At 51.9% G+C, this 27,809-nt stretch overlaps 1 protein-coding gene across 11 annotated transcripts; it reads left to right on the top strand.

The window, feature by feature from the left end:
- RBM10 (RNA binding motif protein 10) lies at window positions 1-26,048 on the top strand. Of its 11 annotated transcripts, none has more exons than XM_027535237.1 (24): window positions 1-470; window positions 2,348-2,489; window positions 10,935-11,118; window positions 12,611-12,844; window positions 14,647-14,716; window positions 16,537-16,610; window positions 17,978-18,064; window positions 20,151-20,211; window positions 20,355-20,531; window positions 20,894-21,054; window positions 21,225-21,322; window positions 21,409-21,496; window positions 22,089-22,275; window positions 22,376-22,515; window positions 22,617-22,734; window positions 22,825-22,916; window positions 22,999-23,163; window positions 24,078-24,227; window positions 24,535-24,600; window positions 24,678-24,866; window positions 24,946-25,020; window positions 25,308-25,414; window positions 25,490-25,619; window positions 25,706-26,048. In XM_027535237.1, exons 2-24 carry the CDS (start codon window positions 2,473-2,475, stop codon window positions 25,829-25,831), a joined length of 2,796 nt encoding a protein of 931 aa, XP_027391038.1. In that variant the 5' UTR covers window positions 1-470; window positions 2,348-2,472; the 3' UTR covers window positions 25,832-26,048. The 11 variants fall into 11 exon arrangements, with proteins under 11 accessions (XP_027391038.1, XP_027391031.1, XP_027391029.1 ...); XM_027535230.1 differs by having other exon boundaries at window positions 56-501; window positions 20,894-21,051; XM_027535228.1 differs by having other exon boundaries at window positions 56-501.
- The last annotated feature ends 1,761 nt before the right edge of the window (window positions 26,049-27,809 follow it).

The raw sequence follows: 27,809 nt of genomic DNA, 5'->3' as shown, positions 1-27,809 counted from the left end.
ATCTTCGAAGGAAGCCAAGCTTCTAAAACGACAGCCTCGCGGGATTGGCCAATAGCTACCGCTTTTCTCGACTTGCGGGCGTTCGCAAGGGGAGCGGGGAGGTGGCAATATGCTTGCCAATCAGAGTAGGCCAGGGATGACCGAGGGCTGACAGCGACCAATAGACGGGGTTGGCTAGAGCGCGCTCCCTTAGTAGGTGGATGGTGGTCGAAGCGCCGGCTCCTTTCTCATCGTCGCCATTTTGTGCTGGTGATCGCGGCCGGCTGGGAGTAGGCGACAGTGGGTTTCCCGGGGAGGGCAGCGCGCCTGGCGCTTTTCCCCTCCCCTCCCCCCCCCTCCGCCCTTTTGCCTCCAGCCTCGGACTTGGTAGTTGTGCGGACCGGCTCGGGCAGAGCTGGAAGAGTTGGAGGAGGTGGCGGCGGGCCGAGGTGATGTCCGGGAGCCCTCCCTTGACAGCCCGGGCGCAGAAGGTGAGAGTCAACGCTGGTCGTGGGGGCGGAGGTAAGGGGCCGGGGGTGGAGGGGGTTGCATAGAGGAACCGCGAGGGCGGACTGTGGTCGATGGGTCTGGGCTTCGCGCAGAACCGACCGATGCTTGGCACAGTCTGAGCCTGGGAGAGGGTGTCTTTTTTTATTGTTTTTTGTTTTTCTCCTTTTGAGAGCAGAGGCGCGTGCGCGATTGGGGCACTGGATGGGTGCACGCGGCTTGGGGGAAGGGAGGGACGGATGGGAGTGGGCTCCTATGGCTCACTGTGTCTGCGACGCCGAACTTTTTCCGTGGAAGGCCGCTGACTGCGACTTTTCTTTTTAGCCGAAAAAGTGTGCTCCCTGCTTTTGTGTGTGACTTTGGTACTAACCAACCCATGGGGAAGTGTTCTGTGGCTCTGGGTGGAGGAGAAGGGAGATCGTCGGTCTGACTTGGATCTCTATCCTCGGAACCTCTGTCTGTAACTCTGGTTATCTATGGGGAGGGGGTCCTTACCCATAGAAAGTCTTATTAGGACTGGCCATAATCCACTTACTGGGTGGGGGCGGAAAGTGCAAGGAAGGTGTGTAAGACTTGACTGCTCCTTTTTGGGGGGGGAGGGGAGGTTCGTATTGGTTACTCTGATGCTTATTCTGTGAAAGGGGAGGGGGGCCTGTGTGATTATGGCCCGTATTTTTGTGGGTCCCTGTCCGTGGTTTTGGCCCGTAGTTCTTCGGGGCTCGAGTCTGTGACTTGGGTCACTATCTGTTATGGATGCTTTTGCCAGATGTACTGAGGATTTTGTCTCTGGCTCTCATCCACTGGGTTCCCTGGTTGTGATTCTAAGTCTTACCCATCTGGGAGCAGGTAACTCTCATTCCCTGAGACTTTAGGAGGAAGAGAAAATTGATAGGAGTGTATACATGAAGGAAAGGTGTGGTGGCAACCTAGTGTTGGGCAGGTGCTGTTAACGCCTGACTTTTGCTTGCTTGTTGTTCAGAGGGTGGGGCCTGAAGATTCAGGGATACTTTGTGGTGACCCCTGGCCCGGTCACATGGCTCTCGGCCCTCCTTAGTTCTCACCGCAGCACTGAGGGTTGCCGTGAAGTGACTGCTCTCCCATTCCAGCAGAATAACACAGTGCTTCAAAACGGGCTCCAAAAGGGCTGCTTTTAACCTCTGAATAACTTGGGCCCAGAGCCCTGGGTAGGGAGCCGTCTTGGGGAACCTGGCTGTGCATAAGAGGCAGGCTCAGGGCCGAGCCAGTTGCCAAGTGAGGGCCAAAACTGTGTTGGCCCGGAACCTAGGGAGGCGGCAGCTGTCTCATTGCCAAGTTCGCCCCTTTACCCCCAGAGCCTTTCATGGTCTCCTGCCGTCTCATAGTGGGCAGCCAGCATCTTCTTGGGAGGATGAAATGGCACCTGGAAGCTCATGGAAGGAGCCTGGTGGGTGCCTGGGACTCCTGTCATGAAAACTTGTCTCCATGCCTAGTGTGCCCAATCTCAGACAAGTCATCCAGCACCGAGAGCCCCCCCCCCTTCCCGGGCAAGTAGCTCCAGGCTTGAGCTTGTCTACCAGTCTCAGATGGCAAAGCCGTGATCCCAGGATGGGTGGCACCACCAGGTCTCTCTGCAAGATGCTCCATGCCTGCCGAGGGCCGTGCTATTTCCAGGGTGGCCAGCTCTAGCCTCACGTTTATAGGGAAGGGAAGCAGCAGGCCAAATAAGGGCTGCCTTCCTGCTCCAATCCTCAGGAGCCCTAGGAGTTGGGATACAGTGTTGCTGGGTTTGGGGACAGCAGAGAGCCTTGGCACCAAGTGTTTCTCAAGGAGACCCTCTCTGCCATAACTGCCCTGACCTCTTTCTTCCTTCTGCTCTCCCCAGAGTCCCTGCAGGAGGCATCACCCAGGCTGGCAGATCATGGTGGCAGCACTGGGGGTGGCTGGGAAGTGAAACGGAGCCAGCGGCTGAGGAGGGGCCCTAGCAGCCCTCGCAGGCCCTGTCAGGACATGGAGTATGAAAGACGGTGAGTTCCCCTCTAACCCCCACCCTCCCCCAAGCAGCTTAGGTTTGTCCCTGTGTGAGAATTGATCCAGGAAAGTGCTTGGAGGGGGCATCTGGGCAAGAAAAAACCAAACAGTGCTGCAGATGATTGGTTTCTTTTCAGCAAACATGTACTTGGCACTCAAGAGCCAGGACATGTACTGGGCTCTGAGAGTGCATTGATAAATGAGACAAATAAGATTGCAGCCTTCTCCTCACTTAGGGTCTCACAAGGGAAGCCACACAGTTTCTGGTTGATAGGTGCCACGTGTGGTTGCAGGGCGGGAAGGGATCAAGAGAAAGGGAGGCATGGAGACCGATGCCCAGGTTTCCACTTTGGATGACGCAGGTAGGTATGGAAGGTATGGACAGCCACCGCAGGACAGACAAAAGTGGGTGACAGGTGGGCAGTTGTTGGGTTGTAAGTGCCTGTGGATTCTCAGGGGAGAGGTGTGGGCTGTAGCTTTGGGTTTGAGGGATGGATGGGGGAGGGGTTGCCTTCAGAGTCAGAAATTTGCCCAGAAAATGTATGGGGCAAACCAGGTCAGATAGTATTACTCAGCCACGGCCTTTTTAAGATCTGGGATTCAGGGACAGGATGGGCTGAAGTTGGTGTGGACACTCTTATCCAGTTATTTTTAAACTCAGGGACTAACCAGAAACAGTTGGGACACTTGGTAAAATACAGAGATGCCAGATCATACCTTTACCATACTGGTGGATCACCTTACTTGATTCTAATGTAGATGATTCATTCCTGATATTTAAAGATTGTATAGAAAAGTAGACCTAACTGTCCCAGAGAGCCTCTATCAAAAGTCAGTAGGTTTATGAAAAAGTCAAGGAGGAAATAATTTTTTTATTGCCTTACAGAGGGTTTCTGCTACCACCCCCTTTTGAAAAATGTAGAATTATAATGTTTTGGTTTCTGAAAAGTGATGAGCCCGAATTTGAGATGTGGTTATCATCAGGTGTTATTCAGCCTTGACCTTTCAAAATGTCTTGTGAAAGGCATTCGATTTTGGATGGTATTCAATAGAAGTGCTGTGTGGCAATTTCTGACTTTGAGTAGGTAGCTTACTTGCCTTAGACTTCATTACGAGGTAAAGCCACTGGCTTTCTTTTGGCTTTTAAAGAACCTCAAGTGCAAGGGTTTGAGTTAATCATACTTTTCCAGTTCAAGGTACATTTCTATCACAGATTGGTACAAGACCACCTCTTGCCATATTTATTTTTTCCTGTTTTATTTGCAATTCCCATAGCTGTAGGCAGCTGCTGTGTTGTCTTTGAAATGTATCCTTCTAAAATATGTGGTTTTGTTTGGAGTGTTTTCAGTTTACACAAATGACAGAATGTTAGTTTTAATTCTGTTTCCTGAGCTTTATATTATTCAGCACTGCATTTTAAAGATCTGTCTATATTGCTACCTGTATGTTAGTGCTTTGCTTCTAATTGGTCCCAAGGACACCATGGGGTGTGTCTGCTGCCTCTTATTTAATAATTCTCTCAAGGGTGGATACCTGTTCTTAATTTTGGTGTGCTAAAATTCATCACTTTTTTGTCTTAAAATCTGTCCTTTGAAAAATCTTCTCTATTCTTATCTCTGGATCCCTAACTTTATTTACCTTTTGCATTCAGGTCTTTAAATCCATCTAGAGTCCACTTTTAAATATGTTATAATGTAGGTTCTGGTTTTATTTTCCTCCATATAGTGGTCAGTGTTCCTAATATCACCCCCAAAATAGGTCATTCTTTCTTTATTGATTTGTGGTACCTCATCTCATCTCAAGTTCCCTCATGTACATGGATCTGTCTTGAGTGGTCTGATTTGTTGCATTGGTCTTTTTGCTATTCTTGTGCAGAACCTTAGTGTTCTGTGGCCTTATAGAATGTCTTAATAGTGCCTGTTCTGCTCTTATTTTTTGAAGTTGACTTAGTCATTTTGTAGCTTTATGTAAAAAGTTATCAAGTCTTTCTAAAAGTTCAAGAACTTTGAGATTGCATTAAATTTATATATTTCAGGAGAATTGTTATCTTTGTAAGCAGTCATCTCATCCTCTTAAACAGGTCATAAATACCTACAAGGTTCATTTAAAGGACATAAAAATCTGAATAAACCAAAATACAGGTCTTGGGTACTCCTTTTTTTCCCCATTGATGTATGGTTGATGTACATTATTTCATGTGCACAGCATAGTGATATATTTTGAGAGGTTACATTTGATTTATAATTATTACAAAATACTGGCTGTATTCCCCCTGCTGTCCAATATATCTTTGTAGCTTATTTATTTTATTCATAGTTGTTTGTACCTCTTAATGCTCTCCCCTATCTTGTCCCTCTCCCTTTCCTTTTCTCCACTAGTAACCACTAGTTCTCTATATCTGTGAATTTATTTCTGTTTTGTTGTGTTCACTGGTTTTAATTTTTAGATTCAGATATAAGTGATATCATACAGAATTTATCTTTCTCCGTCTGGCTTATTTCACTTAGCATTAATACCCTCTAAGTCCATGCATGTTATTGCAAATGGAAAAATCCCATTCTTTTTTTTTATGGCTGATTAATATTCCTCTGTGTGTGTGTGTGTGTGTGTGTGTGTAACACATCTTCTTTATCCACTCAGTTTATTGGTGGACACTAATAGGTTGCTTCCTTATCTTGGCAATTGTAAATAATGCTGCTGTGAACATTGGGGTGCATGTATCTTTTTGAATTAGTGTTTGATCTTTTTTTTTTTCAGATATATACCCAGGAGTAGACTGTTTTTAGTTTTTTGAGAAGCCTTCATACTGCTTTGCACAGTGGCTGCACCAGTTTACATTCCCACCAACAGTGTATGAAGGTCCTCTTTTTCTCCACATTCTCAACCAGCATTTGTTGTCTGTGTTCTTTCTGATGATAGTCATTCTGACAGGTGTGAGGTGGTATCTCACTGTGGTTTTAATTTGCATTTCTCTGATGATTAACGATGTTGAGCATCTTTTCATGTGCCTCTTGGCCATCTGTATGTCATCTTTGGAAAAAATGTCTATTCGGGTCTTCTCTGTTTTTAAGTCAAGTTTGTTTTTGTTTGTTTTGATATTGAGTGTATGAGCTGTTTATATATTTTGGATATTGATCCCTTATTGGTCGTACCAGTTGCAAATATTTTCTCCCATTCAGTCAGTTGTCTCTGTTTGGTTGATGGTTTTCTTTGCTGTGCAAAAGGTTTTAAATTTAATCTGGTTGTGTATTGTTTGTTAAAGTAATTCAGAGGTACTTCAGTAGTTTTTATTGGCTATTTTTTTTTTCTCAAGCTGGTATTTGCTGGGGTAAATGAATGCTGTTGATTTTTGTAAATTACCTTATCTCTGCTGTGTTCTCTTGTTATTTCTACTCAATCATTGTTGATTTTGATTGTCTTTCTAAATCAGTCCAGGCCTGATAGGCAACCTCCTTTGCTTTGGCATCAAGTGTGATGTGTACTGTAGGCTCTTAAAATGTAGTCTTTAATAAGTCAGGAAAATTCTCGAATTTTGGTTTGCTAAAACCGATCAGAAATGAGTATTGAAGTTCATAATTACATGCTTTTTTCTCCTTTTGTCTATCAACTTCATAATTGCATTAAATTGTATCCTTGATATTCTTAAGGTATACCCTCCTTGATCGTGGTATGTATATGTATGTTTATAACTCCTTATTTTGAAAAAACTTCAGATTTACCCAAAAAAATTGCAAGTACAATGAACTCCCTTAATCCTCTACCCAGAAGCACCAACTGTAAATATTTTGCCGCATTTGCTTTGCCTACTTACAGACCTATTCCTTCTTCTCTCCTCCTTCCCCTCTCTTTTTTTCTCTTCCCCTCTCCCTTCCCCTCTCCCTCTCCCTTTCTATACATAACACCTTTTTTTCGGAATCTTTTGAGTTAGTGGAAGACATGAGCAGTAGATACTATAGAAAATACTACAGTTCCTTCTACTTTCTCTTTCATAATCACAGGATACTTATCAATATCAAGAAATTTAACATTGATTCAGTACTTTTCTCTTTTAAGTCTGTTTTCAGATGTCATCAGTTGTTCCAAAAACGTCCTTTTAGGACATTTATAATACGTTTTAATAGTTGATGGGGTTCCTCTCCCCATCATTAGTCTTTTTTTAAACAGAATTTTCACGACACTTCTAAGTTGTTTCTTGTCCTTTGCTATTATAAACAGTGTCACATTGAATACTATTTCTGTATACATACTAGTGCTTCAGCACATTAAATTCCCGGAAGGAAAATTGGGGGTCAGAAAGCATATAGATTTTTAGTTTTGCCAGCTATTGCCAGGTTCCCCTCCATGGGGATCATTCCATTTTCACTCGTACCACCAATATGAGAGTACCTGTTTTCCATACAGCCCTGCCAACAGTTTGTTGTTAAACATTTGGACTTCTGAAGATTTGTTGAGTTAAAAACATTTGATCACAAGATCTTCCTTAGGGAAGAATTTCAAATAATATATGTAGATACTCCCCACTCTAGGAGGTAGAGATTAATTTTTCCTCCTCTTGAGTGTGGGCTGATCTTAGTGACTTGCTTCTACAGAATAGAGTGTAAGGGAAAAAGAAACTTTACAGCAGACCCCACCATAACCAGATGATCGAGTTCAGCATCACCAGTAGTAAGTCACGTTGATAGCACGCACCTGAGATGTAGTGTGATCAAATGGGTGGCTCAGCTTTGTTAACCTCGTCTAAATAACAAGAACATATCAGCTATACCCAAGTTGAGGTACATTCCACAAATTACCTGACCAGCGTGCTTCAAACCTCTGTCAAGGTCATTAAAAAAAAAAAAAGAGGCAAGACTGAGAAACTTTCACAGGCCAGAGGAAACTAGAGGCATGATAACTGAATGCAGTGTAGTGTCTTAGATTCAATCCTGGAACAGAAAGAGGATAGTAGTGGAAAAATAGTGAAATGCTAATAAAATCTGTAGATCAGTTAACTTTTTTGTTCTGACAAATGTACCATGGTTCTCTTAACATGAGGAGAAACTGTGTGAAGTGTATATGAGAATTCTATTATCTTTGAACTTTTCTGTAAGTCTAAAATTATCATTTTTTAAAATAAACTTTATCATGATTAGAAACTTTGGGACTTCTCTGGTAATCCAGTGGTTGAGACTCCACACTTCCAGTGCAGGGACATGAGCTCGATCCCTGGTCAGGAAACTTAAGATCCCACATACCTCAGGGCAACTAACTCACACCTTAACTAGAGAGCTCAAATGCTACAACTAGGGATAAGCCTGCATACTGCAACAACTAAGAGCAAGCACAGCCAAAAAATTAAATAAAATTTTTTAGAAGATTAGAAACTTTTGTACATCATAGAACACTATTCAAAAGGATGAAAAGACATTCTAAAGAGTGGGAGGATGTGTTTGCAAATCATATATCTTATAAGGGATTAATGCCCAGAATATATCAAGAACTCCTACAACAGTAACAGAAAAACCTAATTCAAAAATGGGCAAAAGACTCAAATAGACATTTCTTCAAAGAAGTATAAATGACCAATAAGCACATGAAAAAAAGGCAAAGTAACAAGTGTTGATGACAATGTGGATAAATTGGCAACTGTATCACTGGTAGGAATGTAAAACTGTACAGATGCTATGCAACACTGGCAATTCGTCAAAAAATTAAAGTTACCATGTCCTACTCTTTGCAGCCTCATGGACTGTAGCCCACCAGGCTGCTCTGTCCATGGAGTTTTCTAGGCAAGAATACAGGAATGGGTTGCCATTTCCTACTTCAGGGGATCTTTCCAACCCTGGGATCGAACTGGTATCACTTGTGTCTGCTGCATTGGGCAGGCGAATTCCTTATCACTGAGCCACCTGGGAAACCCATAGGATTCAGCAGTTCCACTCCTGGGTATGTAGGGCTGAAGAACTGAAAATAGACTCAAACAGATACTTGTATACCATTGTTCATAGCAACATTATACACAGTATCCAAAATAACCAGTAGGTGAAAATGTTGTCAACAGATGTGGTAGCCATAAAAAGAAATGAAATTCTGATACATTCTGCAACATGAAGTCAACAGATGTGGTAGCCATAAAAAAGAAATGAAATTCTGATACATTCTGCAACATGAACCTTGATAGCATTCTGCTGAGATAGTATGCTAGACACAGACTTCCCTGGTGGCTCAGACGGTAAAGCGTCTGTCTACAATGTGCGAGACCCGGGTTCAATCCCTGGGTCAGGAAGATCCGCTGGAGAAGGAAAAGGCAATCCACTCCAGTACTATTGCCTGGAAAGTCCCATGGACAGAGGAGCCTGGTAGGCTACAGTTCATGGGGTCGCAAAGAGTTGGACACAACTGAGCGACTTCACTTACTTATATGAAGTGCATAGAAAAGGCAAACTTACAGGGGAGAATAGAGGTTGCTAGGTGGGGTGGTGGGGAATGATTATTTAATTAAAGTATGGAGTTTCTGTTTGGGGTGATGAGAAGTAGTAGTGATGATTATACAACATTGTGAATGTACATTGTGCCACTTACTGAGTTGTACCCTTTAAAATGGTAACATTTTTGTTAATTATGTATATAATTTATCACAAAAAATATTTGGGAAAATACACAAAAATAAATTTTAAGTGTTACAAAAATGAACTGTCCAGTATAGTTTTAATTTTCATCTTTTGTTGAGTGAGATAGAGCATCTTTTCAAATATAAACCATCTGTACAGTTCACCCTTGAACAACACAGGTTTGAACTGCACGGGTCTGTTGATATACAGATTCTTTTCAGTAGTAAATACTACAGTGCGCCACAATCCATGGTTGGTTGAATCCGAGCGTGTAGAGGAACCACAAATGCAGAGGGTCGGCAATGAGTTATACTCGGATTTTCAACAGAGCAGAGGGTCAGTGCTTGTTCAAGGGTCAACTGTATTATTTTCTGTAAATCCAGTTCTCTTTTTCTTTTTTCCCCATACCTTTTCCTTGTTTATTGTCTGTCTTGACTTGGCTCGTGATGGTTTTTGTTTTTCTGTTTTTGTTTTTTTCCCAAACAGATATGTTTTATTTTTATATGGTCAGATCTGATAGCTTTTTCTTGTATCGCTTCTTGATTTGGGTCACAGTTTTCCCCATTTCAAGATTATTAAAAAAAACTAACTATCTCATGTTTTCTTCTTTTCGTCTTTGGTTTTATTTCTTCCATTTAAATCTTTGACCGATTTCAGATGAATCCTGGCCCATTGGTGTGACATATAGTCATAAGATATTGCATATGTCTAGGTATTTAACCTTTTGATGCAATTATATTTGGAATCTTCTGATTCTGAACAGTGGCTCTCTGAATACCAGCAAGGTATTTATTCCTGAATATTAATTTCTGAACACAGCATCTTTACTGATTTATTTGTAATGATTTTTCCATTGACTCTCTTAGGCAAAGGCAGATACATCCTCATATCATCTACAAGTAATAGTAATTTTACCATCTCCTTTCCAGCTTTTAATCTCTTTTTTCCTTTGTTTAATTGTTTACTAGCTAGTTTCTTAGAATAGTAATTATGGTGTTGATAATGGGCATTCTAGTGTCATTTCTAACCAGGATTACGATCCTGCTAGTAGTAGTCTACGTTGATGTCCAATTTTTCTTCTTTTAAGTAGATACGTATTGGTTGCATTTAGAATACTGGGAGTTCCCTGCTGGTCCAGTGGTTAGGACTTAGTGCTCTTTAGAGTCATTATTTTATCAAAAGAGAATTACTGGGCACCTGCTGAGTATTAGGCACTAAGCTAAACTTTGGGAAATACAGCAGTGAACCAAACAGGCATGGTCCCTTCCCCAGACTCATTCTAGTAATTTTTTAAATCACCACAGAAAGGCACATTAAATCAATGTTGAGCTAATTATTTTACAGTTATTTCAGTAGGAGAAATTTTAACAAAACAGCTGCCAGTGCTAGCAAGGTGACCATGAAACAGAGGGGCAGAGTGGTGCAGTGCCCAAGGAGCTGGAGGGAAAGAGGTCGGCAGGGACCTCAGCCCACAGGACCCTGCAGGCCTTGTAGGATCTTGGTGAGCGTTTTGGTGTCTTTAGAATAAGAGGGAGCCGTCGGAGGAGAACTGTGGTTGGGCTTGATTGGCTTTGCCTTATGAAACACTCACTTGCTTTGAGGGTGGAGAGAATGAACTGGAGGGGGCCTGGGTGGGGGGTGAAGAGACCAGGCAGGGGGCCACACCTGAAGGCCCAGTGAGGGAATGGAGAGGTGGGGAAGGGAAGGAGAGAAGTGGGCTGGCTTTGAAGGAGAGGTGGTGGCAGCCTGGGGATTAGGGGTTGGCCTTAGGGATCCCTGTAGGGGTGGAGCTGAGGGCCTCTTTTGGAAAGGACTGCCCTCATATTCTGCTTCCCATCCTTCTTTCCCCAGAGGGGGACGTGGAGACAGGACTGGCCGTTACGGAGCCACCGATCGTTCACAGGATGACAGTGGGGAAAACCGTAGCCGGGATCATGACTACAGGGACATGGACTACCGCTCATATCCCCGCGAGTACGGCAGCCAGGAGGGCAAGCATGACTATGATGACTCATCTGAGGAGCAGAGTGCAGAGGTGAGGGCTGGGGGGCCGGCTCCTGCAGGGCCTCGATCTGGCTGCAGCCCCGCGTGCAGTAGCTCTCCATTCCCATGCCTTCAGACTGTGCTCAAGGGCTTTGCCTCACCTGAAGGGTCTGTCCCCACTCCCCTCTCTGACGGCTCCTCTCCCAGGTTGGGTCTCCCTGACCTCCACGTGCTTGGCTCTGTACTTCTGAGGTCCCCTGGCCACCACCTCTCTCCCTTCTTCCCTGTTCTTCAGGGTTCACTGCAAGCCCTCTACTGCCTGCTCCCAGCCAGTTTGGGGACCCAGCGTCTAGGGTCAGGAGGGCACCTGGATGTCACGTGGGTATCAGCAAGCAGAGTGGCTCTGAGAGGCTGAGTGTGGGCATTCCCAGTGGTGGCAGAGCCCCTAAACAGAAAGGAAAGCCCCGTCAGGACTCTCCTCTGAGCTCCAGCTAACCACTTCCATATTGGATAGTTAGCCCTGGCCTGAGGGGGAGGCATGATGCCCACCATCAGGGAGCCCCCATCTGAGGGGATGAAGCAGCCTTGCCTTATGCGAACCCCAGGTTGAGGGGCTACTCAGGGCCCTGGTCCACACAGGCACAGAGGAGTGGGAAGGGTACCCTTGCAACCCCAGCCCTGGGAAGCAGAATATGGGTAGCCAGCCACCCTCTGGGGGTCCAGCACAAAGACCCCCATGGTGGGCAGTCAGGCTTCCTTGGTGGCAACTGTGAGCTGTGCCTGGATGTGTCCAGAGCACTGGGTGGGCCCTGGGTGGACCAGGAAGAGTGGAGAGTTGAGTTTTCTGGCCCCTGTGAGGGCAGGATGGGCATGGACCCAGGCCTGCCTTGCTTAGTGCTGAGCAAAGGGTTTGGGCAATGCCCAGGAATCCAGTGACCACACCCTGTTAGGAAGGAGCGTGGTGGTGACGGAGGACTGGCCTGGCAGAGGATCAGGGACCGAGGGGCAGCGCTGTAGTCCTCGCAGTCTTTGCCAGCTCTTGCTGGCTGTCTCTGGCCGAGGTCTTAAGCAATTCCTAAACCCACAACTTGGTGACAGGGCCCAGGCTGGGAGTCTTAAGTGACCTGTGGCCTTCTGTGGCACAGGGAACAATTGTGCTTGTACTAGCTGAGCTGACGAGGGAGGAGGGGGCAGAAAGAGTGCAGGGTTTAGTGTGCCAACCTCCAACAGTCTCTTCCCAGGGAGGTCTCAGTGGTGTCTGCTCACCTGTCTGTGGGAGTTCCTCCCCCACACCAACACTGCCACCTGCTTCTCCCCCACTCCCCGTCAAAGCAGCCCCCCCAAAGCATCTGAGGGAGAATTTCCAATCCCAGGAGGATTGCAGTTCAAGGCCTGCCCACCTTGCCTGCCCTGAGCCTTTAGCCGGAGCCCGCCCACCCCTGGCTTTCAGAGCCTGCCTGCCTCGGAGAGCCAGCGGCCAGCCCCTAGGCCCACCCTCAGACTGACTGCCCGCCTGGTGTCTCTCATCTCATTTTGTTGGCCAGGATTCCTACGAGGCCTCCCCGGGCTCCGAGACTCAGCGTAGGCGGCGGCGGCGGCACAGGCACAGCCCTACCGGCCCGCCAGGCTTCCCCCGAGACGGCGACTATCGGGACCAGGACTATCGGACCGAGCAAGGGGAGGAGGAGGAGGAGGAGGAGGAGGAGGAGGAGGAGGAGGAGAAGGCCAGTAACATCGTCATGCTGAGGATGCTGCCACAGGCAGCCACTGAGGATGACGTACGTGCTCCCCATGTCCCCGGGCAGGCGGCAGAGCAGGAGGCCAGGCTGGGTCCCCTCCAGGGCCCTCAGCCCCTCCCTTACCCCCCACCTCCTCAGCACCTTTCAGCCCTTCTCCCCCCAGCCCTGTCCCCCAGCACTGCTCTGCCCCTGGGGTAGGCCCTGTTGTCTCCTAGGCTGGAAGGGAGGAGCATGGCACAGGCTGGTTTGGCCAGGGGGCTGCGGCGGTGGCTATGGGAGGGAACAGAGCATTCCTTCCATACATTCTGCTGGTGATCCATCCCTTCTGCATATGTCGATCAAAGGCCAGATGCTCACCAGGCCCGCTGCCAGATATCGCTGGTGGCAGAGGTGATGTGGAGACCCTGCAGGCTGGGGAGGCTCTCCATGGGATTTTCTGAGGTTTTATTATCATTCCCTACCACCTGCTCTCTTTTGCCAGCAGCCCCAGATCTCCTCACTGGCACAACCACAGAGCCTTGGGTCCTCCTTCCTTCACTGCTGTTGCAGCCTTCCCACCCCGTCTGCCTGTGTGACATTCCCTCCCTGTCCGTACCGACTTCCCTTCGTGAGCAGGAAAACCCCATGGGGGCCACTAGAATAGCCTCCTCACTACCCTACCCAGTTCTCCTCCTCCTCCTCACGGCCTGTGAAGGCTCCACTCAGCTCTCCCCTGAAACCTGCTGGCTGCCTGTGTTGTTGCAGAGAAAACTCCACCTGTGTGTCTGAGAGCTCTCAAGTCTGGCCCACCTGCCCTTTTCAGGGTCAGGCGGTAGCTGCACACTCTCATTTGTGGAGGATCTGTCACATGGTGGGCCACATGCACCGCCACCTTGCAGAGAAGGTCCTCTGTGTTTTTCATCCTATGGATGAGGAGGCCAGGCCCCTGGCAGCTGGCCCCAGTTCCCACAGCCAGCAAGTGACAGAGCAGAGTTGGGGTCTGAACTGGGCAGCTGAGCTCCAGAGCCCATGTTCCAGCCATTTCCTGAGCCCTCCCTGAGTATTGCGATCCTGATCTTCTGTGTATCTCTCTTCTCCATTCTCATGTGTGCCTGTTGAACCTCCAATCTGTTGCTGACCCTGGTGAGGGCACTGAGGCCCAGAGGCATTATGGCCACTGGCCCAGAGTGCCCAGCACAGGCATCCAGTTGTTGGCAAGAGGCGCCACTGGCCTCAGGACCCTGCCTCACCTGGTCCAAATCCCAGGTTGCATCTGCAGCTTCGCCTGGCATAGGTCATCCAGGAAGCTTTCCATACCCCACAGCTGTGCCTTTTGGTCTCAACCCCAAGTTCCCACTCTGTTCGTGATCTAGTGCCCATGGCTGGGCTTTGCTCAGACCCCAGTTCTTCCCAGTTTGGGGCTTGTGTCATGGGTCTCTCTCAATGCAAGCTGGAGGGCAGTCTGTTCATGAACAGCCAGGTTTGCGCCCCAGCTTTCCTCGCTTTGTGGCTGCACTAAGCCTGTTGGCAGACCACCCATGCCCACCGTTCTTGAGCTGCTGGCTCACTTGCTCTCTTGACATTCTCCGCCCCTGAAGGTCCTTACACTGCCATGCTTCACCTTGTAGCCCACCCCTTCCTTCCTTTAATTCCCTCTGCAAGTCTGGGTCTGAAAGCTGAGACTGGGTACTGGTAGGGGGCCGGGGCTGTGATCACTGGGGGAGAATCTCTGAGAGAGGGAGTGGATACAGTGTGCGCACAACCCCTGTGACCCCCTTGGGGTCCCGGAGACCTCCAGCCAGCCCCTGGTACCCACAGCCTCCTTGTGCTGAGCCTGCCCCAATCCATATCACCCCATACAGATCCGTGGCCAGCTGCAATCCCATGGCATCCAAGCGCGGGAGGTCCGGCTGATGCGGAACAAATCCTCAGGTGAGCTTTCGTTCCAGTACCCTCCCCTTCTGCTGGCCAGCCTCAGCCTCCGAGTCTCCCTCCTGCCTCTGCCTTCTCCCCCATCCTCCCCACCCTGCCTTCCTGCCACAGCTGGGAATGGGCCACTTGGGGGTACCCTCTCTTCTCTCACCCCTCCTCCCACCCTCCTCACAGCTCTGGCCAGGAGCCTTTGATGCAGGGCTGTCGGGGAGGGGGTGCAGCTGTGAGCTGTGCTGAGTGCTCCCCAGGGGCAGGGCCAGGGCCAGGCTCCGGGGATCGTCCTCTGTGGGACTCTGAGAATCTGAGACGGTAACCCCATCCCCCTCATAGACTCCCTTCCTTCCCTCTTCTTCTCCTTCCCCTGCTCCTTGCTCTCCCTGACACTGTTCTGGTAACAGCCTCTGACCAGAAAGTAGGTCCCACCCATGTGTCCCAGGAGGGGAGGCAGGGTATGGCTCTTGTCCAAGAGTGCATCCCAAGGAACAGCCCAGGTCGCTGGCCTTGCTCGTTCCCTCCCTCCCTCTTGCAGGCTGCTTGGAGCTGGCCTGAGGTTAGTGGGCGGGGTGGGGTATCTCTGCAGGATCTCCGGCCCCAGGCTACCCAAGTCAGGCCCAGTGAGGCCTCGCTCTGCCTGGGCTTCTCTCTCCATCTTCAGTCTCCTCCCCACTCCTCCATCTGTGTGTGTGTCTGTGTGTGTGTGTGTGCGCGCGCGTGCGCACGCGCGTGTGTGTGTGTATCTCTGTCCCTACCTCTCACTCTCTCTGTAATTATACCATTTCATCCTCCTGTGCATCCTAACGGTTATTCTTTTGGAGATCAAGCATGCCCTGCCGTGTCTAAGCCCTCCCAGTGTGTGCACCTCCAAAGGAGGAGCTGCTTTCCGGCGGCCTCAAGCCCTGGATCCTTCTCCCAGCCCTGGCCAGGCCTGGAGTCTCTCTTGGTAGCATGTTGGTCGTGCTCTGCTGCACTCTAGCCAGGCTGGCAGGATTCTGGTCTCCCTGGGGTGGTGTCCCAGGTGCAGCCTCCTCTGTGGCCCTGGGTGCTCTTACCATGGCCCTAGATTCTTAAAGGTCTCCTTGGACCACCTGGCCCCCATTCTCCTGCCATCTTGGAGGACGTGGACTGGGGTGGCTATAGTCTTCCCAGCTTGGCCCTGAGGTGGCTCCCTGGGGAGTCCCACCTTCCCTGCATGGTGGTGAGGCTGAGGGGGACATTGTGTCCCTGACTCCCCCTGGTTCCTAATGGTCCTGGAGCCTCCCCAGCCTCACCAAGCAGCCTAGCCCCGCTTCTCTTTTGCTCCTTCCATTACACACCTGTTGCGGGACCCCTCCTGGGCTACCCTGGCCTCATACTGGGCCCCACCATTCCAGTGTTGATTCTGGCCTAGGTGAAACCATCAGCCTGCCCCTCTGCCCTCCTTCCTTCTCTGGAGACAGACCTCTCCTTGTACCTTTTCCCTCCCAGCTCCTTCTCTCCGTCTCTGTCACCCCAGGCTGTCTGGGCAGGTGTGCCTGAGCCCCCATCTCTGTCTTTCTTCCCAGCTACCGTGTGTATATCCCCCGCCCCCAACTCCTCTCCGGCTGTGTTTTCCTGCCTCCCTTCCTCCCTCCTTCCTGCCCCTCCCGACCATCTCCCTGGCCTCCCACACCCTGGTCTTTCTCTCTTTGCTTTTCTCTCTCCCTTTCTTCCTTTTTCCTCTCTCCACTTCCCTCTCTGCCCCCCACCCCCAGTCCTCTCCCCTCGGGTCCCGCCCCCGGGAACGCCGTGTGTCCAAAGCTGTTGACTAACCCACTGCGTCTGTATCTGAATGCTGTCTCCAGGTCAGAGCCGGGGCTTCGCCTTCGTCGAGTTTAGTCACTTGCAGGACGCTACACGATGGATGGAAGCCAATCAGGTTGCTTTGCCGCACTTGAACCCCCCCCCAAACAAATACTACTTTGTAATCGAGCGCTCCCCATCGCCTGATTCTTACGGACACAGTTCCCTGCCCTGTGGTCCTGTGTCCCATCCCCCCCAACCCCTCTCTCTACCCCTTCCTGACCCTCACTATCTCCTCTTCCTGTCTCTCGCTACCCACTGGGCTTCCCATTAAGAGCCCACACTTGCCACTGGCCCTTCCCGCTGGTCAGGCGCTAGCTCTGCCTCTCCTCCTCTCCCAACTGAGTTTTCAGAGGAAGGGCTGCCTTGGGGGTGGTAGGGGGGTTTTTCCACCCAGGTGCCCACTCCCCGGGGGACCACCCTGCCCTGGGGTGAGGCAGAGCCAGGACTTTGTTTCACTCAGGCACCACTGCAAGTCCAGCTGCTGGGGAAACTTAGTTGTTGGCATACTAACTAGCAAGTCCCGTTTTGCCAGCTCTCTCCCTGTGAGCTCGGCCCTGTGATTTCCATAGGACAGGCCAGCAGGGTTCTATTGATCTAAAGTACCAGTCAGGGGTCATAGTTTCATTCACCAGGACTCACTTTGGAGCCCCACCCCTCCCACTGTACCTGGCCCACCCAGGAGTCTCCAGTGGTCCTGCCCTCCCAGCAAGGAGTCTTACTGTCTGGAAGGGAGGGGAGCTCACTCCCCCAGCCTGGCATGGGCTCCTAACCCAACAGCTTTGGGGCCTTCAGAGACCCAAAGCTTCTGCTCACCCACCCAGACCCCAGCTCACTGCTATGGGGCACTGTGCCTCGGGCTGGGGGAAGGGGAATGGGGCGATGGGGCAGTGTGGCGGCCCTGGGGCCATCTCTGCTGGTCCACAGGCTAGTGGGCCCAAGGACCCAGCTGGCCATGGGAAGACAGCTTCACTGCAGGACCGTCCATCTTTGAAATATAGCTCTTTCTTTCTCCCCTTCTCCAGCACTAGTGCGCGTGCGCTCTCTCTCTCTTTCTCTCCCCTCCTCTCCCTCCCCTCCCTGTCCCCCCTCATCCCAAGTGTAGCCTGTGTAGTGCTGGCCCTGGGTGTGGCCTGGCAGTGTTAGGGCTGAGTGGGGGTTTGCCGCACTGTCCGGCAAGCTTCGGGCAGCCGAGCACTGTGTGCCTGGTGGAGTGTGTTCACGTGTGCGTGCCTGGAAAGGCAGCAAACAGCTGCGCCCGAGGGCTGTGGCTCTTTCCCTCCCTCCTTCCCTTCCTTCTTCCCTTGTCAGTTCTCCGACCTCCCTCCGTTCCCTGTCCCTCATCCATCCAGCTGAAGGGCTCGCTCACTCTCTTCTCCTGTGCTGAAACGGTGCGTGGGGCACTGCTGCCCAGGCCTCACTGTGCTCTGCTTTTCCCCGCAGCACTCCCTCAACATCCTGGGCCAGAAGGTGTCCATGCACTACAGCGACCCCAAGCCCAAGATCAATGAGGACTGGCTGTGTAATAAGGTACAGGGGCAGTGGGCAGCAGGTGCCGTGGATTGAGACAGCCGCGGCAGGGGTGGTGATGTGTCTATCTCCCTGGGGCCTCTGAGAGGTGTGGGCATGGAGGAACTGGCTCAGTTCCAGCAGCACCGCTCATTGCCTCCCCCGGAGCCCCCTCCCCGTCTACCCAGTCAGCTGCCAATTCATACTGAGCTTTCACTCAGTGCCAGGCTCTGCCCTCATGCAGCACGATGTTGCCTGAGGCCCCAGTAGATGTCACACAGACGTTTATGTGAGTGACTAGTGACGGTGAAGCATAACATGGTGTATGAAACGTGGGCATCAGGGCCAGACTGGCTGAAATTAGACTCCCTCAAAATCTCCCTTGAGGTCAGAGTATTGAACCTCTCTTTGCCTCACTCTCCCCATCTCGAAAATGCAAATGCTAAATACCCAGAGGTGGTCAGAAGGATTGAAATGCAGTGATGAGAGGGTAGCACTTGGAACAGCACCTGTCAGCTGTTGTCCTGAATAACGTGTAGGGTGTTCTGAGAGCTTGTGTCAGGTGACCCAACCCCTGACAAAGCCAGGTCCACGGAAACTGACTGTACAAGCTGTAGGTCTTTGCGGTCATGTTCCCTGGGAGGAGGCTGAGGCTCAGAGAGATGGAACCTTGAGCTGTGTGTCTTATTCCTGATCATGGGCTGTGGGTGCCACCGTGGGTTCAGGTCTCCCCTCAGGCCAACCTCACCTCCCACAGCCGGCTGGCAGCCCTGAGACCTAAAGGGAGTCCTGAGAGCTTGCAGGGGGCCCCGAGCCTCTCCCCAAGAAGAATTCTGCCCAGTAAAGTGGAGCGGGAAGGGGGGGGGGGCGCCTCTTTGTTTGAAAATGAAAAGAGTAACACCAGAAGGCAGATGTCCAAACTCTCCGGAGAGAGTGACAGGAGGACTCACTCCATCTCTCCTGTGTTTTCAGATACTCCTTGAAACTAGGGCAGTCTGTTCTTTCCTCTCCTTTATCTACCACATTGCTCTCTGGTCTTGTCACGTCCATCACACAAACGCCTTCCATTGCCATTCCCACTGTGCAGGCCGGTCCTCACCCCTCCAGACAGTTGCCATGGGCCCCTCTCTGGTTTTCTGGCCTCTTGCCTGTCTTCCACTCCCTCACCTTTGGCATTCCTCACACCCACTTCTGACCATGTCCCTTCTTCTCTGCCAAAAACCTGCACATATCTGAATGTGAGTGTGATGCTCCTCTGGGATCTAGTGTCACCTTATTCTCCAGCCTTGGCTTTTGCCTTTCTCCCCACCCTCCTACACCAGCTACACAAAATGTCTTGTGTCCTCTGCTAGCAAGTGCTTCCCAGCAAAACCAAACCTCTGGGCCTCCCAGGTGAAACAGCCATGTGGACTATACCCAGCTGAGTAAGCTGGGCCTCAAGGCCCACTCCTCTCCTGGAGTCCCTGGTGGTAACCATTTCCAGACTGACCTGCTGCCCCTCTGTGCTACATCTGCTCCCTACTGTTAGGCCGCATGCTGCGGAGAGCCTGGCATGGGAACAGTGCTCAGGACTTGACCGCGGATCAGAGACTGAAATGTGGTGAAAACTGGGGGTCTCCAGAGGCTGCAATACCCAAGGCAGATTTATTTCTCAAGAGTGGCAAGATCCAACCTCGAGATGAAGGGATGAGGCCTGGCAGGAGAGGGGCTACTGACTTTTTAAGGATAGAAAAGTGATGAAGGTTTCTGAGAAGGAAAGTACGTTCTGGGAAGAGGAACCTACTAAAAGGACTTTGGAGGCGGAAACGTCTCTGAGCTGGTCCCTTGGAGGAGACAGCAGTTGGTAACAGAGGTGTGGGGTGGGTTACGGACTCCTGAGTTGAGGGGTGGGCGCTGAGGAGAAATTTGAAACCATGTAAAGAGTCGTGTGTCTGAGAATGATAGCCATTCCCCAAAGCCCTTTGCTCCCCACTCCCCCGACCCTGGGACCTTCCTGGGGCATGGCGGGATCCCTGGAAGATTTCTGGATCCATGTTTGGAGGGTGCAGCGGAAAGCTCCCACCCCCTACCCCCTGCTGCCTCTGACAGCCTGGCCTGTGCCTCACAGTGTGGCGTCCAGAACTTCAAACGCCGCGAGAAGTGCTTCAAATGTGGGGTGCCCAAGTCAGGTACGGCCTTCCTACCTCCCTCTTCCTTGGGACATTGTGGGGAGAGGGGCAAAGGGTGACGGACCACAGCTCTGGAAGGAGGGTGACCTGCCTGGGAGCTCCTTCCCGTTTGTCACCGGCCTCTCTCCTGATGCCCCTAGCAGAGGCGGAGCAGAAGCTGCCCCTGGGAGCGAGGTTGGATCAGCAGACGCTGCCACTGGGGGGTCGGGAGCTAAGCCAGGGTCTGCTGCCCCTGCCACAGCCCTACCAGGCCCAGGGAGTACTGGCCTCCCAGGCCCTGTCACAGGGCTCGGAGCCAAGCTCGGAGAACGCCAACGACAGTGAGTCCATTGCTCCTTCCTCTCTGCCTTAGGGTGTCTAGGCTGGGCTCCCCGAGGCCAGAGAGACGATGGTGACCAGGACTTAGTCTTCCCGGGGGTCCAACGGGTTTGGAGTCAGACACATAATGTAGGGAGAGCAGAAGAAGAGCATTACCAAACTCTACTTGAAGGGTGTGTTGAGACGATTCTCACCAGGCAAGTGGCTGAGCTGGGACTTGGGCTGACAAGCAGAGAGGAAGAGGTGGGAGGAAGCAGCAGGTACAAGAACATGGAGGCCAGGGATAGGAAGCAGTGGGGAGCCGGCAGAGGGCAGGGCCGGAGCAGGTTATCCGTGCTCCCTAATGCTGGGTCCCTTCCCACAGCCATCATTTTGCGCAACCTGAACCCACATAGCACCATGGACTCCATCCTGGGGGCCCTGGCACCCTACGCAGTGCTGTCCTCCTCCAATGTACGCGTCATCAAGGACAAGCAGACCCAACTGAACCGTGGCTTCGCCTTTATCCAGCTCTCCACCATCGTGGTGAGGGCGGCACAGGGGGGGGCCGGGCAGCCAGAGTCCCGGCCCCCAGGGCAGGGAGGAGGGACCCTGACCCTAGCTCCCCAACCGCGGCCCCAAACCTGGAAATGGGGCAATGGAGCCGGGGGCCTCCCCGGGCCTGACCCTTCTGCCCTGCCCCCCCCCACCCTCAGGAGGCAGCCCAGCTGCTACAGATCCTGCAGGCCTTACACCCACCACTCACCATCGACGGCAAGACCATCAACGTTGAGTTTGCCAAGGGTTCTAAGAGGTCAGGGCCCCACCTGTGTCCCTTCTCAGCCTGCCCCCCAGCTTGGGGCCTCCTGTCTCACTTCCAGTCTCTGACATCCTCCCCAGGGATATGGCCTCCAACGAAGGCAGTCGCATCAATGCTGCCTCTGTGGCCAGCACTGCCATTGCCGCAGCCCAGTGGGCCATCTCACAGGTACTCAGAGACTCCCCTCCACCCCAGCTCCCCCGTACCTGGGCCACCTCCACCCTCCCGCTCCCTCTCTGCAAACAGGAGGGCTGCCTTGCTGTAGCGGCTTCCCGTGGACCAGAAACCCTCTCCCAGTGGCTGCCGGTGTGGGCTGCAGGGGCCTCATGGCAGCTCCATTCCCCAGCCCCTCCTCCCAGGCTTCCCTTTCCAGGGCCATGCAGTTGCTTTTCTCTTCTGTTTGGTGGTCATGTGTCATTGTGAATTGTTTCAACTTTTTTTGATAAAAGGGAACTTAGAAGTGGCTGTAAGAAAATTGGGAGAGGAAAATATAGGAGGGGAGGGTCTGACCCCCAACCCATATAACACGCAGCGCATCTAGCAGTGTCAGCTCTGGGAGTGTTTTGCCACATGTCATTGTTCCAGTCTTGCTTTTGTCACCACCCCACTCCACTGTGGCCCGGTGTTCCTTGTCTGAAGGCTGCATGCTTTCTGTCAACAGACAGATACTAGCTTCCCTTGTGGGCAGATGCCTCTTAGCCGGTTCCCCTCCCCTCTACACCACCTCCTCTGCTAATGAGCCCCTCCCACTGCCCCTCAGGCCTCCCAGGGTGGGGAGGGTGCCTGGGCCACCCCCGAGGAGCCAACGGTCGACTACAGCTACTACCAACAGGATGAGGGCTATGGCGGCAGCCAGGGCACAGAGTCCTCTCTCTATGCCCATGGCTACCTCAAGGGCGCAAAGGGCCCTGGCATCACCGGAACCAAAGGGGACCCGGCTGGAGCAGGTGAGCGTCAGCGTCTCCCCCAAACCCACAGTGGGCACTGGCATGCCTAGGGTCCTGGGTCCTGCCATTCACATTCTCTCTTCTCCGTTGCCCTTCCCAGGTCCTGAGACCTCCCTGGAGCCTGGGGTGGACTCTGTGTCCCTACAGGCTTTCTCCCGTGCCCAGCCTGGTGCCACTCCTGGCGTCTACCAGCAGTCAGCAGCTGAAGCAAGCGGGAGCCAGGGCGCTGCCAACAGCCAGGTGAGGGAAATAAGGGGGAGGGGTCCTTGGGGGGCTCCTGGGTGACATGGGGTCACTGGCAGACACTGAGCCTTGTTCCCTGTTCTTGCCCCCATGACCAGTCATACACCATCATATCACCCGCTGTGCTCAAGTCAGAGCTCCAGAGTCCCACCCATCCCAGCTCTACCCTGCCACCGGCCACGAGTCCCTCTGCCCAGGAGTCCTACAGCCAGTACCGTGAGTAGCCACAGCCTGCAGCAAGGGGCGGGGGGCTCCTTCACAAAGCAGCAAGGTGTGTGACACCCCCCCATACTTGTCACTCCCCAGCTGTTCCTGACGTCTCCACCTACCAGTATGATGAGACATCTGGCTACTACTATGACCCCCAGACCGGCCTCTACTATGATCCCAACTCTCAGGTGATGGGGCAGCCTGGGAGGGGGTGGTGTCTGCTCCTCAGCATCTCATTCCTCCCTCACACACCTTCTCCCATCACCCCAGTACTACTACAACGCCCAGAGCCAGCAGTACCTGTACTGGGATGGGGAGAGGCGGACCTATGTCCCTGCCCTGGAGCAGTCAGCTGATGGGCATAAGGAGACAGGAGCGCCCTCCAAGGAGGGCAAAGAGAAGAAGGAAAAGCACAAGACCAAGACAGCCCAACAGGTGAACACTGGGAGCCCAGCAGTCACTGTCTGTCCTTTAGGTGTCTTCTGGGTAGTATCTGTGCTTGAGAGAGACCCGGCTCCTGGTCCGGCTCTGCTCTGCACTGTGACCTTGAGCCAGGGCCATCTCCTCGGTACACAGTGGGGCTGTCCATCTTCCTGAGGTGGCCACTGCCATCCAAATGCAGCCTATCCACTTTCCTGTCCCCTGGTGGGAACCTTTGTGCTGTTGGTGACAGTGTGGGCTGGTCTGTGCACACCTGAAGCCAGGCTAACCCTACCTAGGGAAATAGATGCACAAGTCTGCTCCTATGGGCCTGAACCCCACCTGATGGTGTGTATTCATCTGTCTGTGTATACACATGCCAGAGAACTTCTTCCAGGCCCATCAGGGGGTGGGCAGGAAAACAGCCATTGCAGTGTTCTGTGGTGGTGGGCAGTTGGAGGGAACCTCCATGTCTTGTCTGAGGAGGAAGAGTGTGACAGTCTGGGTGCAACACTTAGAAGCAAGAACTTCGTGTTCCCTTGATAGCCTGGTAAATTCTAAAACTGATGGTGTGCCTGGGTGGGGATTGGGCATCAATACAGAATGTGGCGTAGAATCACACCTGTTAATTAAAATTGTATGCAGAGCAAGCCATTCTATGCATTTCAGAATGATGAGAACTCACAGCGACCCTAGTGGTGTGGACACCTATGAGGAGAATAGGGACACAGCAAGGGAGGGGCTTGCTGAGGAGCACTAATGACAGGATGACAGAGAAATGGGGACTTTAACCTCTTCCTCTCTCTCCTTCCACTTGAGGCTGCAGGGCAGGAAGGGGCGGGCTGCTACAAGGGCAGTGGTTGGAGTTGGTGACCCCAGCAGTTGGTAGATTCCTAGGAGCCTCACCGCCTCACCACTCTCATCCCTAGATTGCGAAGGACATGGAACGCTGGGCCCGCAGCCTCAACAAACAAAAAGAAAACTTCAAAAACAGCTTCCAGCCCATCAGCAACTTGCGAGATGACGAAAGGCGGGAGTCAGCCACCGCGGATGCAGGCTACGCCATCCTCGAGAAGAAGGTATGTTGTGGCCGTCCATCTGTGCTCTGTCCCAAGGCTTGTCATCCCTTTGGTCCTTCTGTGGAGTCCCTGAATTTCCTTGTCCCTCCACCCCTGGTGCTTCAGATGGAAAAATCTGCCTCCAGTGCAGGAGACATGGGTTCTATCCCTGGAACGGGAAGATCCCCTAGAGGAGGGCATGGCAATCCACTCCAGTATTCTTCCCTGGAGAATCCCATGGACAGAGGAGCCTGGCGGGCTATAGTCCATGGTGTTGCAAAGAGTCAGACATGACAGAGCAACTAACACTTCCACTTTTCCACCTCAGGGAGCACTAGCTGAGAGACAGCACACCAGCATGGACCTCCCAAAACTGGCCAGCGATGACCGCCCAGTGAGTGCCTGGGGCAGAAAGAAGGGTGGGGGGCTGTGAACTAGCCAAGCCTGACCTCTTGCCTTCCCCTTTTCCAGAGCCCACCTAGGGGGCTGGTGGCAGCCTACAGCGGGGAGAGTGACAGTGAGGAGGAGCAGGAACGCGGGGGCCCAGAGCGGGAGGAGAAGCTCACCGACTGGCAGAAGCTGGCCTGTCTGCTCTGCCGGCGCCAGTTCCCCAGCAAGGAAGCGCTCATCCGGCACCAGCAGCTCTCCGGGCTCCACAAGGTGACTGAGGGAGGCCTGGCAGGGAACCTCAGCCTGGCCTGACCTGGCCGCTTCACTCTTCTCCTGTCCTCCTTTACAGCAAAACCTTGAGATTCACCGGCGAGCCCACCTGTCAGAAAACGAGCTGGAGGCACTTGAGAAGAATGACATGGAGGTGAGGTGTGACCCACTCCCCGGCTCCATCCATCAGTCCCTTGCCAAGCACCCCATCTGTCATGCAGGCAACTGATGCGGGCAAGTTCCTCAGCTAGACACAGCCTGGCTGCCATCAGCCACCTCACATCTGTCCCCATGCACAAGCTTCTTCCCAACTACCCCGTGCAGGACCTCAGACCTGTTGGCCAGATCTCATTCCCTGTGGGCCCCCCACCCCAGCTGTGCCCATGTTTCCTGCAAAGAGCTGTCAGCCCTTTCATTCTCACACATATAACGCTGTTTCAGCAAATGAAGTACCGGGACCGCGCAGCTGAACGCAGAGAGAAGTACGGCATCCCTGAGCCACCGGAGCCCAAGAGGAGAAAGTACAGCGGCATGTCTGCGGCCTCCGTGTGAGTATCCAGGGCCAGGTGGGGGGTGTGGGGCCAGCAGGTCTGCCGCTCACACTGTGCCCCTGTCCCCTGCAGGGACTTTGAGCAGCCCACACGGGATGGGCTGGGCAGTGACAACATTGGGAGTCGCATGCTCCAAGCCATGGGCTGGAAAGAGGGCAGTGGTCTGGGCCGCAAGAAGCAGGGCATTGTGACTCCCATTGAGGTGAGCCTGCTGGGATCCCGTCCCCATCCTCCAGCACTCTCCACTGTAGCCTTGGCTGACTAACAGAGTTTTCCTCCTTCACACAGGCCCAGACACGGGTGCGGGGCTCTGGCTTGGGTGCCCGAGGCAGCTCCTATGGGGTCACGTCAACTGAGTCCTACAAGGAGACGCTGCACAAGACAATGGTGACCCGCTTCAATGAGGCCCAGTGAGCAGCTGCAAGACCTACTTATACTTGCATCAGGTGTCTAGCGTGGGGCGGGGGAAAATGAAATGTTGGGTGGTCAAAGCGAAGCCTTGCACCTGTCTACCAGCCCTACTCCCCAGCCAGAGAAGCTGTGACCAAGTCAAACTTTGAGTTGCAGACTTTTATTGGAAAACTGGGCTGGAATCACCCTTGTTTTTGTAATAAAAGCTGAAAAGTCTGCAGCTTGTGTCTCTTTCTCATGTCCCAGAGTGGCCTGTGGCCCATGCAGACATGGGGACATAAACACAGATAGACAAGGCTTTGTCGGGCTGAGGTGGGTGGCAGTGGTGGCATTCACAGTGATTTTCATGGTGGCTCCCAGCTTGGTGAGGGTTGGTAGCAGGACATGGTGTTCTGGCCTGTGCCCCAACATGCAAGATCTGGTCACAGCGCCTCACCATTTTGGGTCCAGCAGGTTAGACTGTACCAGGAAGTCAAGCACCACCATGGTACTGTTGGGCTTGTCCCTCCGGATCAGAGATAGGACGAGGAACCCCCACCCCCTGACCTTGCCACCCCACAGCTACACTTGCTGTACAGTCAGGAGGCTAAACTGTACTTGGCCCTCCCTAGGTGTGGGGACAGTGCTTGAAGGCATTTCTAAGTGAATGATGATGGGTGCTCTGGCACCAGTGAGCCCTGTGCTCTCAACGGGCTGATGACCCCAGAGCCATGGAGATAGAGAAGTCAACCTGCCACTCTCAGGTCCCAGGGATGCCCCACCATTTGGGCCCACCCACGTCCCAGTCTTCTCCATGGCTTTTACCACAGTGCCCTACCACTCTGGTCATGCTAACCAATCTACACCCTGTGATTCACAAATACATGTGTGTGCTTTCAGCACAGGTCTGAGTGCAGCAGAACACGGCTGGGCCTGCCCTCTCTGGGCCTTAGGGGGCTGGGCTGTGCAACAGGGCCAGGAACTGCCCCTCCCCCAAACATACAAGCTCTGAGATAGGAAGGGAGGTGGTGTAGGAATAGCAATTGGCTCAAAGCCCCTCCCCCACCAATAGTCTGCATTGAAACATCACCCTGCACCAGTGGCAGGGACAGATGAGAAAGATGGGGCCCCCTAGAAGTGGGATGGTGCTGATCTGGGGTGGGGGTGTTGGCCCAGTGGGAAAGGGAGAGGAAATAGGGACAGAAAGAGGCCACCTGAAAGAGTGGCTTTCAGTCTGGAGACACCCCCATGTTCCCTTCCCTGTTGCAGTTCCCCAGAGTGTAGCTCCCAGGAATCCCATGTCGAGGAAGCCTCATACATGGCTGGCAGTAGTCAGTGGTACAGCCACTCTGGAAATATGGCTGTTTCATAGAAAAGTACACATAAGGTTACCCTGTGAACAAGAAATTCCATTCTTAGATGCAAACATGTCAACAAAAGGACTTGTTACATGTATTCACAGCAGCTGTGTTCAGAATAACCACAAAATGGGAACAACCCAAACATCCAGCAAGAGGAAAATGGATAAATTGTATATTCATATAACAGAATACAACCTGGCAATAAAAAGTGACAAAATCACTGATACAAAAATCAACACAAATGAACCACAAACATGTTGAGTGAAAAAAGACATAAAAGAAGAAACATTGTTTACCATTCTGTTTATATCAAGTTCTCAATCAGCACATTTGTGGTGATAGAGATTTTTCTGGACTTACTGGAAAGAGTTGCAAAGCAGCTTTCTAGAAAAATGAAATGTTCTGTATTTTGACTGGGGTGCTGGTCACATGGGTGTATAACTATGTATACATTCAATAAGCTATATAATTACAATCTGGGCATTTTGTCATATAAATTATACAAGAAGTTGGAAAAAGACCACCAAAGCAAACCTCAGTAACAGGAAAGGAAATAATAGAAGAGCAGAAATAGATGAAGTAGGGAGGGAAACAACAGGTTAATAAAATCAAGAGTGGAATCTTTGAAACAAAAATTAAGA

This window comes from Bos indicus x Bos taurus, chromosome X (assembly GCF_003369695.1).
Source record: "Bos indicus x Bos taurus breed Angus x Brahman F1 hybrid chromosome X, Bos_hybrid_MaternalHap_v2.0, whole genome shotgun sequence".
Lineage (NCBI taxonomy): Eukaryota > Metazoa > Chordata > Mammalia > Artiodactyla > Bovidae > Bos > Bos indicus x Bos taurus.
Note: the sequence above shows the minus strand (reverse complement) of the source record. Positions and strands in the feature narration are given on the sequence as shown.